Source organism: Triturus cristatus, chromosome 4_1 (assembly GCF_964204655.1).
Source record: "Triturus cristatus chromosome 4_1, aTriCri1.1, whole genome shotgun sequence".
NCBI lineage: Eukaryota > Metazoa > Chordata > Amphibia > Caudata > Salamandridae > Triturus > Triturus cristatus.
In genome coordinates, this window is record NC_140585.1 from 1,286,683,752 (window position 1) to 1,286,699,023 (window position 15,272).

Here is a 15,272-nt window from a genome sequence, read left to right on the forward strand (position 1 = left end):
AAAGCTGGCGAGGAGCCTGTGGCTAGATAAGAATCTCTATCAGAAAGAGCGATACGGGAGGCACGGAACTGGTTCTTCAGATAGAGATTTCTAGCTGCAAATTCCTCAACTTTTGAGTAGATACCATAGCAGTACCTATTTGGAAGTGGGTCGTTGGCTGGACTCAAACCAGAAAGGGAACGTACATAGTGATGCCCACATTGTCACCTAGCAAATGTCCAGGACAAGGACTCCATGTGCCAACACAGTGATGATAGCTTTGGTCCTGGTAGAATAGGCACACAGTCCTTCTGGAGCCTGCTTTTTAGCCAGTGTATAGCAGATCTTAATACAGAGCACTATCCAGCAGGAGATGGCTTTCTTTTGCAAAGTCTTGCCTTTTTTGCTGCAGAGAACACTACAAAGAGCTCATCGTCCATCCAGCGTTATTTGGTGTGATCTAAGTAAAAAATTAAGCGTTCTCTTGAGGTCAAAGCACTGGAGTCTCTCTTCCTCCTAAGAGGGGTAATGTGGAGCATGGAACGCTGGCAAGGTGATGTTTTGACCAACGTGGAACGACGTTGCAACTTCCATCAAGAAGGATGCTCGCACCTGCAGAGCTAGTTTGTCTGGGAAGATGGTGGTGTACTCCGGGTTGACACAGAGGTTGAAGCTCATTCTCACGTCACACCGATGTTATAGAGATGAGGAACATTGTCTTGGGGGGAAAAGCCTCAATGGACAGCTGTGAACTGGCTCAAATTGAGCACACATCAGAAATGTGAGGACCAAGTAAAGGTCCCACTCAGGCATGCCAAAGAGGAAGGGAAGAAACAAATGTAAACCTGTTTAAAACAATTAGAGGTTTAAAAAAATGAGGGTTGATCCAACAATCGCCAACGTGACACAATAAACCATGAAATGCTAGCCAATAGGTTATCAGAATTAGGAATCAGGGGCACCGTCCTCAAGTTGCTGACATAATTTCTCTCTGACAGCGTTCAGTTGGTAGAGTCCGTAGCTTTCTCGTCCGAACACTTCACATTCCCATGTGGGGTACCGCAGGGTTTGTCCCTAAGCCCTAGCCTGTTCACTCTCTATGTTTCCCCTCAGGCAATTTGGTTTCTCAGTGGTCTCATACGCTGATGACACCCTGCTAGTAGTGTCAATTTCCAGTAACGTTGAAGAGAGAGCACATCGTTTTAATAGCTGCATGACCCAGGTCAACCAGTGGATGAGGTCCAACTGCCTAAAATTGAATGGCGGAAAGTCAGAGGTTCTCCTGTTAGTCACCCAGATGGTGGCATTCCAGTTCTAGTGCAGTAAGTGAAACATTTAGGGTTCATATTTGATGACAATCTTATCTTCAAAAGCCAGATTAGTACCCTCACATCAACTATCTATTTCATTTTAAAGATAATCAGGAACGTCCGTCCTTTCTTTCCGCCCGACACCCTAAAAACACTTGTGACAGCATTAGCCCAATCCAGATTCGACTATGGTAATGCTTTATACATGGTTATCCAAACACAGTATCTACAAAAGCTACAGTGTATCCAAAATTGGGGAGCCAGACGCCTGCGGGATATCCCATGGTCTCAGCCAGTCTCCCACTGTTTGAGAACCTTGCACTGGCTCCCAGTAGACAAGAGGATCAAATTTAAATCCCAAATGCTTGGCATTTAAGGCACTGCACGGTGCCGGTCCTCATTATCTGAAGAATCATCTGATCTGGTACAGGCCTTCCAGAAACTTAAGATCTGCACATAGCAAACTCCTACAAACCCCAAGGTTTAAGAAAGCTCGTTGGGGTGGAAGAAGCTTCTTGTTATGGACGGTCAAAACATGGACTCGCTCCCAGCTGGCATAAAGAACAGCCCAACGCTGTTATCCTTCAGGAAATCGCAAAAAATCTGGCTCTTCGCCAACTAACATTTTTCATTCACAGTTTCATTGGCCATCTTACTGGATTCTCTGGTATTCGCGCTTGTGTGCACTTTATAGATGCTTAAATCAAATCAAATCAAATCAAAAAGGCTGAATTAACCAAAAGGTACCCTTTTATCTGTGTCCAGAGCAAAGGCTGTTGGGCTAGGAATAAAATAACCAATAAAACGTTAGATAACATTGCCTGGCAGGGTTCTATATGCCAAGCATCACACTAAACCACAAATTTGACCCAACAACAGGCATATACAGTTTTGTCAAGGGACACCTGGCTGCCAAGATGATATCTCTTCTCCCCCCCTGTGTAGAAAGGTCAAAGGTGTTCAGCAGTCACTGATCAATCTCCAAGCATGGTAGTGGAAGGTGCAAATGCCCAGGTGCAGAAATCTGCCCTGTTGCTGCGACAGCAGGTACTCCCACAGGGAAAGGTGCAGCCTGATCGGAGTACAGATGTTCTACTCCAGGAGTTATGGATACCATACTCCGATCCAGGTCCACTAGTATAACTTGTGCTCAGTCGATTCTGGTCAGCTTGAGAACTCTGGCCAGAAGTGATATCGGCAGAAAGGTATACAGGAGTCCCGAGTTCCACTATGGGCAGAACATGTCTTCGAGCAAGAGGCCCCTTTGGAAACTCCAATGCACAGAATTGCTGACATTGTGCATTTTCAGCGACGGTGAAAAGATTGAGCCAAGGTTCGCCCAATTTGTAGAAGAAACCTTGCTTCACTTCCCGATGTAACTCCACTCGTGATCCACTAGGTGCTAAAGGAGTTCTTCCATTCTTCCACCCTGGCATTCTATGATCCTGCCAGGTGGTTCATCATCAGGAAAATTCCTTGGGGATCCAGCCATTTCCATAGGTGCAGGACCTCCTGGCACAAGGTCCCTAACTGCACCCCAACCTGAGTGTAGCAATAGCATATGGCGGTGGTGTTGTCTGTGAGCAGCTGTACCAGCCTCCCCTTGAAGGGGAGAAGAAAAGCTTTCAACTGCAAGTGGATGGCCCTCAGCTCTAGTAGGTTGATAGGGAGCTGGGACACCGCCAGAGACTTCTGATCTCCACCTTTCCCAGATGTCCAACCAATCCCAGAAGTGATGCATCGGCCACCACTGCCAGCTCTGGGTGACCCAATCATTGTCCAGTAATGGCCACTGCAGATCTTTTCCCATCTCCTCTGAAATCTTAACATGGTATGAGAGGTCCCTTTGATGTTGGGCCTATTGGGACTTCAGATAACAGTGCAAAGCCCACATACACCACGTGGTGTGCCTGACCAGCAAGGTGCAGGAGACCAACATTTCCAGCAGCCTCAGAGTTGACCGCACTGAAATCCAGTACTGAGGCTGAAAGAGCAAGATCATTGTCTGAATGTCCCGGGGGAAAGAGACGAAACAGAACCGTGTTCATGATGGTTCTGTTGAAAGGGAGCAACTGAGAAGGAGTCAGGTGTGACTTCGGCACATTGACAGTGAACTGGAAATGGTTGACAACTGCCTGGGGCGAGCCTGCCTTTACTGCAACAGCCAGTCACCGAGAAAGGGGGAAGTCTCGCACCCCTGACCTCAGAAGGTGTGATGCCACCACCACAATCACTTTTGGGAACACCCGAGGGACACTGGTGAGACCAAAGGGAAGCATAGCCAATTGAATATGCTCTTGTCCCACCCGAACCGCAGGAAGGTCCTATAGGCTTGCAGGAAGGGTATAGAGAAATTGACGCCCAGCAGGTTCAAGGGCACCATTCAGGGTCGAAGGCAAACATGACCTAGGACAGTGGGCAAACACGAGCTAGGACAGAGTGCGCATTTTAAATTTCTCCTGCCAGAGGAAGGCATTGTAAGGTTACAGGTCTAAAATTAGACGAAGGCCTCTATCCTTTTTTGGACTCCTGACAGTAGTGGTAATAACAGCCATGTCCTACTTTTGGCACAGGCGCCCTCTTGATAGCCGTTTTGGCCGAAAGAGCTTGCACTTCCAGCTGCAAAACAGAAAGATTGTCCTGTCAGGCACTGGGGGGGGGGGGGCAGGGGGGGGGGGACAGTGGAAGGTGCAGCAATGTGAAAAGGAAGAGTAGAACATAGCCCTTCCAAACAATTTGAAGGACCAACATTTCCGATGTTATTGACTGCCAATCCGGCAAGCATTATCGGTTCCCGTCTCCCACCGGAGGCTGTGCTGCAGTTCGGGCATGCTAAATGTGTTTGGCAGGTGGGGCTGCAGGGTGGATGGTGGACTGGGGCACCCGTTGACCTTGACTTTGGGGGGAGGTAGTCACCACAGCCTAAACCTCGATATGGCTGGACGTCTTGTGGAGGTTGAAATGACTGGCAATATGGGGCTCCTCTGCCGAAGCCGCAAAAGGAGAAGTAGGTCTGATGTCATTGGAGAGGAGGGGCAGACCATTCCAGGGAGAGTGCCATGGTCCTGCACTCTGAAACCGCTAAAGAGAGGAGTTTCCATGACACCAAACGAGTGAGTTCTGTTGAACGGCATGTCCATAAGGGATGACTGAACATCACCTGAAAATATGGTGGAATGTAGCCAAGCGACAATAGCGACACTGGTACCAATGGCCTGCCCAATGGAATCAGTGGTGTCCAAGCCACAAGAAATTGTTAACATGGCTGCATCATGACCATCCTGTATGGCCTGGGTAAGGACAAGTCGAAGATCTTCAAGGAGCCCTGGCAGGACTTGAGTCATCAAATACCAAAGGGTGTGGAAAAGCGCCCCTGCAGACTGCTGGCATTCACTGATCAAAGCGGCAGGCTAGTGGAGGCTCGTTTGACGAATTTCTTCACTCATTTTGAATCCCGAACAGGTGGTGTAGAAGGAACATTGTTAGGGTTAGTCCTACTTGCAGATACCTGCATCACCAAGCTTTCAGCAGAGAGGGGCTGGGATAAAAATGCAGGGTCGTCCGGGGCCGGGTGCAGATATGTGTACCCTGGGGGGGGGGGGGGGGGGGGGGGGGGGGCGCAGAGCAAGGTTTGGCCCATGCTCCCAACAAAGTATCCGTAAGGGCCTCATCAAAAGGCAAGAGGGGCTCAATAGATGTTTTCCGTGGTTGAAGGACCTTGAAAGAACATTAGCCTTAATCACCAAGGAGGGGAGAGGGAGGTCGAGGACTTCGGTTGCACTACGCATTACCATGGCGCTAGAAGCCCTCTCCTCAGTGGCAGCACCAGGGGGCGAGAGAAGCCCCAACGCAGGAGAGGTATCAAAACTACTGCCTCCTGCAGGTCATCATACAATTCTCCTCATGATCTGGTTCGCTAATATCATCATCCATATTGTAGTCATTGTCTGAGTCCGAGTCGAACAGGGGAATGCAGGGTGTGCGTTTGTCTATGTGAAGGCAGATCTAGTGGAGAAAGGGGTGCCGAATCGGCGTCATAGAGGACAATTGGCACCTCCCCTATAAGATGGTTTCACTTACCCTTGGGAACCACGAAAAGGAGGTTTCCGAAATTGGAGCGTCCCCAGAGATTTAATTGTTTTGAGGGCTTCTTCCACTTGACTCCCAAAGAGATCTTCTCCATTGTATGGGAAGTCCAAGATTTAATTTTGAACCTCAGGGCGGAAAGGGTGGCTTTGAGCCAACCTTGTCCTCTGAGAACCGCCGCTCCTGCCAACTGCCTGAAACCTGTGATGGCAACATCCATGGCGGAATTTAATATTTCATTGGATGCTCTTTTTCCCTCATGTAAGATATTTTTTGCCTCCTCTTTAGCGTCCTCTGGGAGTTCGTCCATGTAGGGAGCAATGTCGGACCACATCTGTCGATCATAGCGCCTTAAGATCACCAGAGAATTTGCTGCTCTCACTGTCAATGCAGACATTGATGAAAAACGCTTTCCAATTGAATCTAGACACTTGCCATCTTTATCAGGAGAAGCTGAAAGGGGTGCTGCTGGATTTTTTGAGCAGCGTTGAGCCACCTGCATAACCACTGAATCCGGCTTTGGATGCCCCGTGAGGCACGCTGGTACATTGTCAGTAGCTTTGTATTTTTTGTCAAGGCGCAGAAGCATTGCCGGTATAGAAGCTGGGGTCTTCATAATCCGCATGCCTTCTTCCCAGATATAATTAATAATTGGTATGGCTCTAACAGATTTACGGTACGGTTCCTTGAAATCGTAAAGGAAACAGTCAAATTGCTTTCAAGGGAGTGGTAAACCAAATCGTTTTGCCGCACGTTCCAGAAGATTATGAAAGCCTCCTAAGTCCTCTGGTGGAGAGTCTACTGGAGGAGGTGTTGGTGAAGCAGGCAGAGAGAATGAATATTTGTCCCATTCTGTGCCTGTCCCGGAAAGTTCTCCCTCCTCATGTTCTTCATCCGAAGAAACTGTTTCCTGGAGAGGAACACTGCAGAGTATTTGGGAGTGATAGTCTGGTAGGAGTGGATTTTTGCACTGGTGACCCCATTGGAGATGGAGAGACAGCAACAGGTACTGAAGGTGGAAAATGCTGGCGGTAGCCCTGAAGCATAAACTGAAGATCTGAGATGAAGGCAGAAGGCACTGTCACCGTCTCCTGCTGATAGTGCTGACAGCCTGGCTCAGGTTGTGTATAGTGAACATGACTAGAACAGTCTTGCTCCTGTTCGTCATCTGGCTGATACTAGACATGTAAATCTGATGGACTATACGCAGGAACAAAAGGGCCTTTCTCTTCCGTATCCTCCTCTTCCAAAAGATGAGTGGGTAGAGGAGGCGTAATTTTAATTAGTGACGTATGTTCTGGGGTCATATCTATCTCTCTTGGTAAGACAGTAGTCTTCGGCAATGGTGATTTAGGCCCTGGCCTTGATCTTGATGATCTAGGAGCCTTCATCAACGAGATATTCTCTGTAAACAGCTGAGTTGTAGCTGACAGCGATGGGCTTGATGACCGTGTGCCCTCCTCCTGCATCTTCTACCTCGTCGCCGGCGGTGCCTTCGTCAACGGCGGTGCCTGTGTTGACGATGCTGTCTTCGTCAAAGATGACGACCTCGTGGACCGCAACTTGTCCGTCGGCGGCTTTACTTTCAGTGACAGAAAAGAAATCTTTGTCGACTATGACAGAGGGATGTTGACGAAATCGGGGCCTGAATAGACGACGATGGAGATGTCCTAGACGGTGACAGGGCTGTGGAGAACGACGTTGATGTCCCTAAAGTGCATACCCTTGTTGTCGACAGAAAATCCCTCTTGGAGTGGCAGAGAACTTATAGATGGCTCTGAAGAAAGTTTTTTTAAAGTCAGTCTTAAGCCTGAAGGTGGAGTTTTAGGCTCAGATACAGACTTCTAAAGCTGTTCTTTCTTGTGAGACCCTTTGCTGTGCCATAAGAAGACATCCTGAGAGGAATTTTGTGGCACATTTTGAATGGGGTTTCTTGACAGAGTGCGATGAATCCCTCTCTTTTTTTAGGGAAATCTTTGATGAGGTAGACTGCTTGCTCTCAGAGTCTGACACAGGATCAGACCTGGTCTACATTTTTTGGAGTCAAGTAAGAAGCCTTCCCTCATGGTCGCGGAAAGTCTTATTCGAGAAGGTGCGACATATCTTGCCTTTAGACGCCTTATGAGAGGGATATAAACAATAAATGCACTCTTTGTGAGGGTCTTCCACATACAGTCTCTTCTTCAGACCAGTGGCACACTCTCTAAAGAGAGTCTTTTTTGCCTTTTCTGACATAACTCAGTCAGATTTGTGGCAAACAACAGATATAAAGAGCGTATATATATATCAGAGTAAGAAAGTATATCAAATAAAGTCACTTCCCTGAAAGAAGAAGTCCAGAAAATCTTTCTGAAGATGAGAAAAGCGGAGCAGAGCTCAGAGGAGACGCTCTAGCACAATGTGCAGTAGACAATCAGAGGTTCTGAGCTTCTCTTAGAGGTGTTCTAGACGGTAGTCAATGCTGATTGGCCAAGGCAAAACGTTGGTCTCTTTTTTAATAATAACTATGATAGGTTAATAAACTGTAAGGCCTAGGCCTTTTCTAGTCTATACCTATCAGTCTACTATTACTGTTCCTTGAAATCGTAAAGGAAACAGTCAAATTGCTTTCAAGGGAGTGGTAAACCAAATCGTTTTGCCGCACGTTCCAGAAGATTATGAAAGCCTCCTAAGTCCTCTGGTGGAGAGTCTACTGGAGGAGGTGTTGGTGAAGCAGGCAGAGAGAATGAATATTTGTCCCATTCTGTGCCTGTCCCGGAAAGTTCTCCCTCCTCATGTTCTTCATCCGAAGAAACTGTTTCCTGGAGAGGAACACTGCAGAGTATTTGGGAGTGATAGTCTGGTAGGAGTGGATCTTTGCACTGGTGACCCCATTGGAGATGGAGAGATAGCAACAGGTACTGAAGGTGGAAAATGCTGGCGGTAGCCCTGAAGCATAAACTGAAGATCTGAGATGAAGGCAGAAGGCACTGTCACCGTCTCCTGCTGATAGTGCTGACAGCCTGGCTCAGGTTGTGTATAGTTAACATGACTAGAACAGTCTTGCTCCTGTTCGTCATCTGGCTGATACTAGACATGTAAATCTGATGGACTATACGCAGGAACAAAAGGGCCTTTCTCTTCCGTATCCTCCTCTTCCAAAAGATGAGTGGGTAGAGGAGGCGTAATTTTAATTAGTGACGTATGTTCTGGGGTCATATCTATCTCTCTTGGTAAGACAGTAGTCTTCGGCAATGGTGATTTAGGCCCTGGCCTTGATCTTGATGATCTAGGAGCCTTCATCAACGAGATATTCTCTGTAAACAGCTGAGTTGTAGCTGACAGCGATGGGCTTGATGACCGTGTGCCCTCCTCCTGCATCTTCTACCTCGTCGCCGGCGGTGCCTTCGTCAACGGCGGTGCCTGTGTTGACGATGCTGTCTTCGTCAAAGATGACGACCTCGTGGACCGCAACTTGTCCGTCGGCGGCTTTACTTTCAGTGACAGAAAAGAAATCTTTGTCGACTATGACAGAGGGATGTTGACGAAATCGGGGCCTGAATAGACGACGATGGAGATGTCCTCGACGGTGACAGGGCTGTGGAGAACGACGTTGATGTCCCTAAAGTGCATACCCTTGTTGTCGACAGAAAATCCCTCTTGGAGTGGCAGAGAACTTATAGATGGCTCTGAAGAAAGTTTTTTTAAAGTCAGTCTTAAGCCTGAAGGTGGAGTTTTAGGCTCAGATACAGACTTCTAAAGCTGTTCTTTCTTGTGAGACCCTTTGCTGTGCCATAAGAAGACATCCTGAGAGGAATTTTGTGGCACATTTTGAATGGGGTTTCTTGACAGAGTGCGAAGAATCCCTCTCTTTTTTTAGGGAAATCTTTGATGAGGTAGACTGCTTGCTCTCAGAGTCTGACACAGGATCAGACCTGGTCTACATTTTTTGGAGTCAAGTAAGAAGCCTTCCCTCATGGTCGCGGAAAGTCTTATTCGAGAAGGTGCGACATATCTTGCCTTTAGACGCCTTATGAGAGGGATATAAACAATAAATGCACTCTTTGTGAGGGTCTTCCACATACAGTCTCTTCTTCAGACCAGTGGCACACTCTCTAAAGAGAGCCTTTTTTGCCTTTTCTGACATAACTCAGTCAGATTTGTGGCAAACAACAGATATAAAGAGCGTATATATATATATCAGAGTAAGAAAGTATATCAAATAAAGTCACTTCCCTGAAAGAAGAAGTCCAGAAAATCTTTCTGAAGATGAGAAAAGCGGAGCAGAGCTCAGAGGAGACGCTCTAGCACAATGTGCAGTAGACAATCAGAGGTTCTGAGCTTCTCTTAGAGGTGTTCTAGACGGTAGTCAATGCTGATTGGCCAAGGCAAAACGTTGGTCTCTTTTTTAATAATAACTATGATAGGTTAATAAACTGTAAGGCCTAGGCCTTTTCTAGTCTATACCTATCAGTCTACTATTACTGTTCCTTGAAATCGTAAAGGAAACAGTCAAATTGCTTTCAAGGGAGTGGTAAACCAAATCGTTTTGCCGCACGTTCCAGAAGATTATGAAAGCCTCCTAAGTCCTCTGGTGGAGAGTCTACTGGAGGAGGTGTTGGTGAAGCAGGCAGAGAGAATGAATATTTGTCCCATTCTGTGCCTGTCCCGGAAAGTTCTCCCTCCTCATGTTCTTCATCCGAAGAAACTGTTTCCTTGAGAGGAACACTGCAGAGTATTTGGGAGTGATAGTCTGGTAGGAGTGGATCTTTGCACTGGTGACCCCATTGGAGATGGAGAGATAGCAACAGGTACTGAAGGTGGAAAATGCTGGCGGTAGCCCTGAAGCATAAACTGAAGATCTGAGATGAAGGCAGAAGGCACTGTCACCGTCTCCTGCTGATAGTGCTGACAGCCTGGCTCAGGTTGTGTATAGTTAACATGACTAGAACAGTCTTGCTCCTGTTCGTCATCTGGCTGATACTAGACATGTAAATCTGATGGACTATACGCAGGAACAAAAGGGCCTTTCTCTTCCGTATCCTCCTCTTCCAAAAGATGAGTGGGTAGAGGAGGCGTAATTTTAATTAGTGACGTATGTTCTGGGGTCATATCTATCTCTCTTGGTAAGACAGTAGTCTTCGGCAATGGTGATTTAGGCCCTGGCCTTGATCTTGATGATCTAGGAGCCTTCATCAACGAGATATTCTCTGTAAACAGCTGAGTTGTAGCTGACAGCGATGGGCTTGATGACCGTGTGCCCTCCTCCTGCATCTTCTACCTCGTCGCCGGCGGTGCCTTCGTCAACGGCGGTGCCTGTGTTGACGATGCTGTCTTCGTCAAAGATGACGACCTCGTGGACCGCAACTTGTCCGTCGGCGGCTTTACTTTCAGTGACAGAAAAGAAATCTTTGTCGACTATGACAGAGGGATGTTGACGAAATCGGGGCCTGAATAGACGACGATGGAGATGTCCTCGACGGTGACAGGGCTGTGGAGAACGACGTTGATGTCCCTAAAGTGCATACCCTTGTTGTCGACAGAAAATCCCTCTTGGAGTGGCAGAGAACTTATAGATGGCTCTGAAGAAAGTTTTTTTAAAGTCAGTCTTAAGCCTGAAGGTGGAGTTTTAGGCTCAGATACAGACTTCTAAAGCTGTTCTTTCTTGTGAGACCCTTTGCTGTGCCATAAGAAGACATCCTGAGAGGAATTTTGTGGCACATTTTGAATGGGGTTTCTTGACAGAGTGCGATGAATCCCTCTCTTTTTTTAGGGAAATCTTTGATGAGGTAGACTGCTTGCTCTCAGAGTCTGACACAGGATCAGACCTGGTCTACATTTTTTGGAGTCAAGTAAGAAGCCTTCCCTCATGGTCGCGGAAAGTCTTATTCGAGAAGGTGCGACATATCTTGCCTTTAGACGCCTTATGAGAGGGATATAAACAATAAATGCACTCTTTGTGAGGGTCTTCCACATACAGTCTCTTCTTCAGACCAGTGGCACACTCTCTAAAGAGAGCCTTTTTTGCCTTTTCTGACATAACTCAGTCAGATTTGTGGCAAACAACAGATATAAAGAGCGTATATATATATCAGAGTAAGAAAGTATATCAAATAAAGTCACTTCCCTGAAAGAAGAAGTCCAGAAAATCTTTCTGAAGATGAGAAAAGCGGAGCAGAGCTCAGAGGAGACGCTCTAGCACAATGTGCAGTAGACAATCAGAGGTTCTGAGCTTCTCTTAGAGGTGTTCTAGACGGTAGTCAATGCTGATTGGCCAAGGCAAAACGTTGGTCTCTTTTTTAATAATAACTATGATAGGTTAATAAACTGTAAGGCCTAGGCCTTTTCTAGTCTATACCTATCAGTCTACTATTACTATTTAAACTACCTGGGACTCCCACCATGATGATGGGGAGTGATTCAAGCATGAAAGCTCCAATACTGGAGTAAAGTAAGTGGTGTAGAGTGGCGCAGCATAGAGTAAAGTGAGTAAGTTTCAGAGTAGAGTGAAGTGGTGTAGAGTGGAGTGCTGCAGAGTAGAGTGAAGTGGCATAGAGTAGTGGCAAAGAGAGCACTGCCATTCTACTCTGCAACACTGCACACCACTACCCTCAATGCCACAGAGTGGAGTGGTGTAAAGTGGAGTGTCCTAGACTGGAGTGGTGTAGAGTGCAGTGGCAAAGAGAGCAGTGGTGCATAGTAGAGTGCACTGGCATAGAGTAGAGTGGTGCATAGTACAATGGCATAGAGTTCATTGCTACAGAGTAGAGTGGCATAAAGTGCAGTGGCGTAGCGTGCACTGGTTTTGAATAAAAAGAGGTGTAGAGTGCACTGGCATGGAGTGCAGTACTTAGAGTAGAGCGCAGTGGTGTAGAGTAGAGAGGCGCAGAGTAGAGTGCTTTGGTAAACAGGAGGTTGTACAGCCTTCCATCCAGCACCTCTCAGTAGCCAGCATGCTTCTCACATAAATCCTCTTACTTTGAAGTCAAAGAAAGAAAAGTAAATGCCAAGCTCCCAAAAAGACAGAGCATGACATTTGACCTCGGTCTTTGCACAGCAAATGTGATAAGATAAGAACACATTTAAAGGCCTGTTAACGCGGAAAGGGACGGACTCAAGCTGGACAGCCTAAAACAAAACAAGGTATCAAAAAGAAAGCAAAGGAATGTGAGTTCCAAACCACAAAGACAATGGTATGCAATGGGCAGAATGCATTCCCGGGGAAGCTCTCCGAATGGCCCCAAGATGATATTAGCAAACCAGACAGCTGAGCTGTGTGGTAGGCTTCGACCTAAAAAATTAGTTTGAAAATGTAACTTAACCGTCCTCTGCAGAGGGTATACATACGGCATTTAACTCAATGGGCACACAAGGGGACAAAAGGCAAATATTACTGTTGTGTGCTCTGACTCACCTAAACCTTTATTTTTTGTTAATCTACTCATTATAAAGGAAAGACAGCCCTGATCATGACCTAAATCAGCAGCCAAAGCACAGTCACTTACAGAGGAATAGCTGGAATCCTGGTGCCATTCTCGTCTACGAAGTGCCCACCAGCATTAAGGACCCAACAGTGATGCAGCGACATAAGGGCATGCCTTGCAGTGGTGGGGTTGTCCTTCCCATTCTGACTGTCCGCATTCTTAAGGGGGGAAAACTCCTCTTCGCGCAGCACTTCATAAACTACAAACTTCCTACAGTTGGAAAAATGAAAAATACACAAAAGTTACAAAGAGTAAGAAAGAGCATTCAATGGACATAAAATTATCCCAACTTCTGTATAACACACTTCGAACTACATAAATGCGGAGGACACTCTTCTAATAGCTGAAACTAAAAGAAGCCTCCAAAACTGGATTGACAGCTTTTGTTTATTCTGCACTGAGCAAGGCCTCGAAATCAAAACCAAGCTGATAGTTTATTACAAGAAATAATGAGTGAAGGCTGTCGCAGGCATAGCATCTTCCTATGCTAGCGACGCCCTCCACTCTTTTTGTCTTAGAATAAACCATCAGCTTGGTTTTAGAAGTGTTGATTTCGAGGCCATGCTCAGACCATAAAAAACAAAAATGTTGAGGAGTTTGATTTTTTAGGAATCCGGTTGACAGATTCTGGATCTTGGGGCCCACAGATTCTCAAAAGTTCTCTCACGATTAAACAGAGCCGGTGCCATATGTAGGTTTGCTAAACGAGCTTCTTGGTTTCAAATACTCCCTGTGATGGAAATTTACAAGAAGCAAGTCAGTAGTGCGGCACTGTATGTTCCTGAGCCATGGGGCTACTGCAACATGGGCATGTTGATCATTGTTAAAAACAGTTTCACTAGAGCACTTACTGGCCTAGGGAGGGGTACACCACTAGTACCATTGTGACTGGATCTAGGTATATTCCAATTGCAGTCTTGGCAGCCTTGAGACCACTGTTATATTGGGTTCGTATTTGGGTACCAGCAAATTACACCAATATAGAGAGGGGCTTGCAGAGATCCTAAAATTGCAATCGTCCACAAAAATAAAATGGTTGGCCTTTGTCAAACAAAAAGCTTTGTTCGAGCTTGGCTTGGCTAGTTTTTGGGAGGCTACCTCTTCTATCCATGCTAATGCTGCTTCAAAGATGAATCTGCGTTTCCAAGAGAAAGCTGCTGCCCGTAATGAGCTGCAAAATCCCAGAGGCAGCCTTACTAGATGCACTGTCTTGCACAAATGCATAACTAAACATGAGGAATTTTTAAATTATATTCGTCCATTGTTTTAACAGTTTAGACACTGGACCCTCCCAATTGCAGTTTATATCTCATCATGGAATGCTGCTAAACCCGGCCTCTTTAGTCTTTCTGTTGATGAAACAGAGAACACTTGTTTGTCTGCCCTTTGTATGCCAAAGCTAGAAGTTGATTGTTTCCATCTGTTAGTGTAGTGCCGGAGTTTAATGGAAAGAAGGCAAGTGCTCAGGATTTGTAAAATCAACTCTTCAACGATAGTCATAGTTGCTTTATCTAAGATGTTGTACACAGTCTGGTACATATGGCAAAAGTCACTACTTTAATACCGATTAAATATTGTATAATGGGTCCAGCTTATTGCACTTTATATTTTAGGTGATTTTAACTTTTTTATATTGCATTGTAGTAAATCTGCTAGCACTAGACCTTCCACCAACTGACCAGACACCTACGATCCAACTCCCACTTCCTCACACACATCTCTCGGATCAACTGAGGCAACAGCGAAGGATACTCCTTCTCACACCTGGCGGCCAAAGCTTGGAACAACTTTCCCCTGCATCTCAGGACTGCCTCATCACTGCGGGAATTCAGGAAAGGACTCAAGACCTGGATGTTCGAATGATCCGAGCACTACAAAGCAGCTAGTAACTCCAGCACATTGAGGCCCTCACAGGTGATTTGCCGTGCTTTATGAATCCTGATTGATTGTGATTGGAGTTTTAATTATTTACAACTGGAACTGTTTTTATTTTACACTGCATTTTATGTCTCTTTGATGATGAAATTATCATTTCGATCAATCAAATAAATTTCAACTTGAATTATTACATATAAACTTAGTAGCAACAGTTATAAAGTATCTCGTGCATAAAGGAAGTCTACACTCAGTAGAACGTTTTCTACATTTTGTTGAGTCAGTGCCTCAGAGCTTCTTGCATTTCATTTAAGATTTTTATCTACTGATCCACACTACACACTTCCAAGGGAAAAATGTTTTTTGTGTGAAAAGCAAAAATCTCAACTATCATAGCTGTATAAATCTCTACTCTCCTGGCTTATTTCTTGGTGAAAGCAATTTTGGCAGCAATTACAGCTGCGGGCCTGTTGAGATAGGTCTCCAACAACTTTGTACACGTGGATTTGGTACGCTTTGTCTATTCCAAACAGAACTGGTGATACTCTGTCAAGTTCAC

General features: G+C 45.9%; 1 protein-coding gene and 1 long non-coding RNA gene across 3 annotated transcripts in view; one reads left to right on the forward strand and one right to left on the reverse strand.

The window, feature by feature from the left end:
- Nucleotides 1-14,619, forward strand: part of LOC146856596 (uncharacterized) — a 189,696-nt gene extending 175,077 nt beyond the window's left edge. Inside the window, exon 3 of the long non-coding RNA XR_014981538.1 lies at nt 14,483-14,619. This is a non-coding gene — a long non-coding RNA (uncharacterized LOC146856596). The remainder of the gene's footprint in view (nt 1-14,482) is intronic.
- UAP1 (UDP-N-acetylglucosamine pyrophosphorylase 1) overlaps nt 1-15,272 on the reverse strand; it is a 101,172-nt gene that overhangs the window by 16,377 nt on the left and 69,523 nt on the right. For both annotated transcript variants that reach the window (XM_085654797.1, XM_085654796.1), the window contains exon 8: nt 12,860-13,048. In XM_085654797.1, coding sequence (XP_085510923.1) covers nt 12,860-13,048 — 189 coding nt within the window. The remainder of the gene's footprint in view (nt 1-12,859; nt 13,049-15,272) is intronic.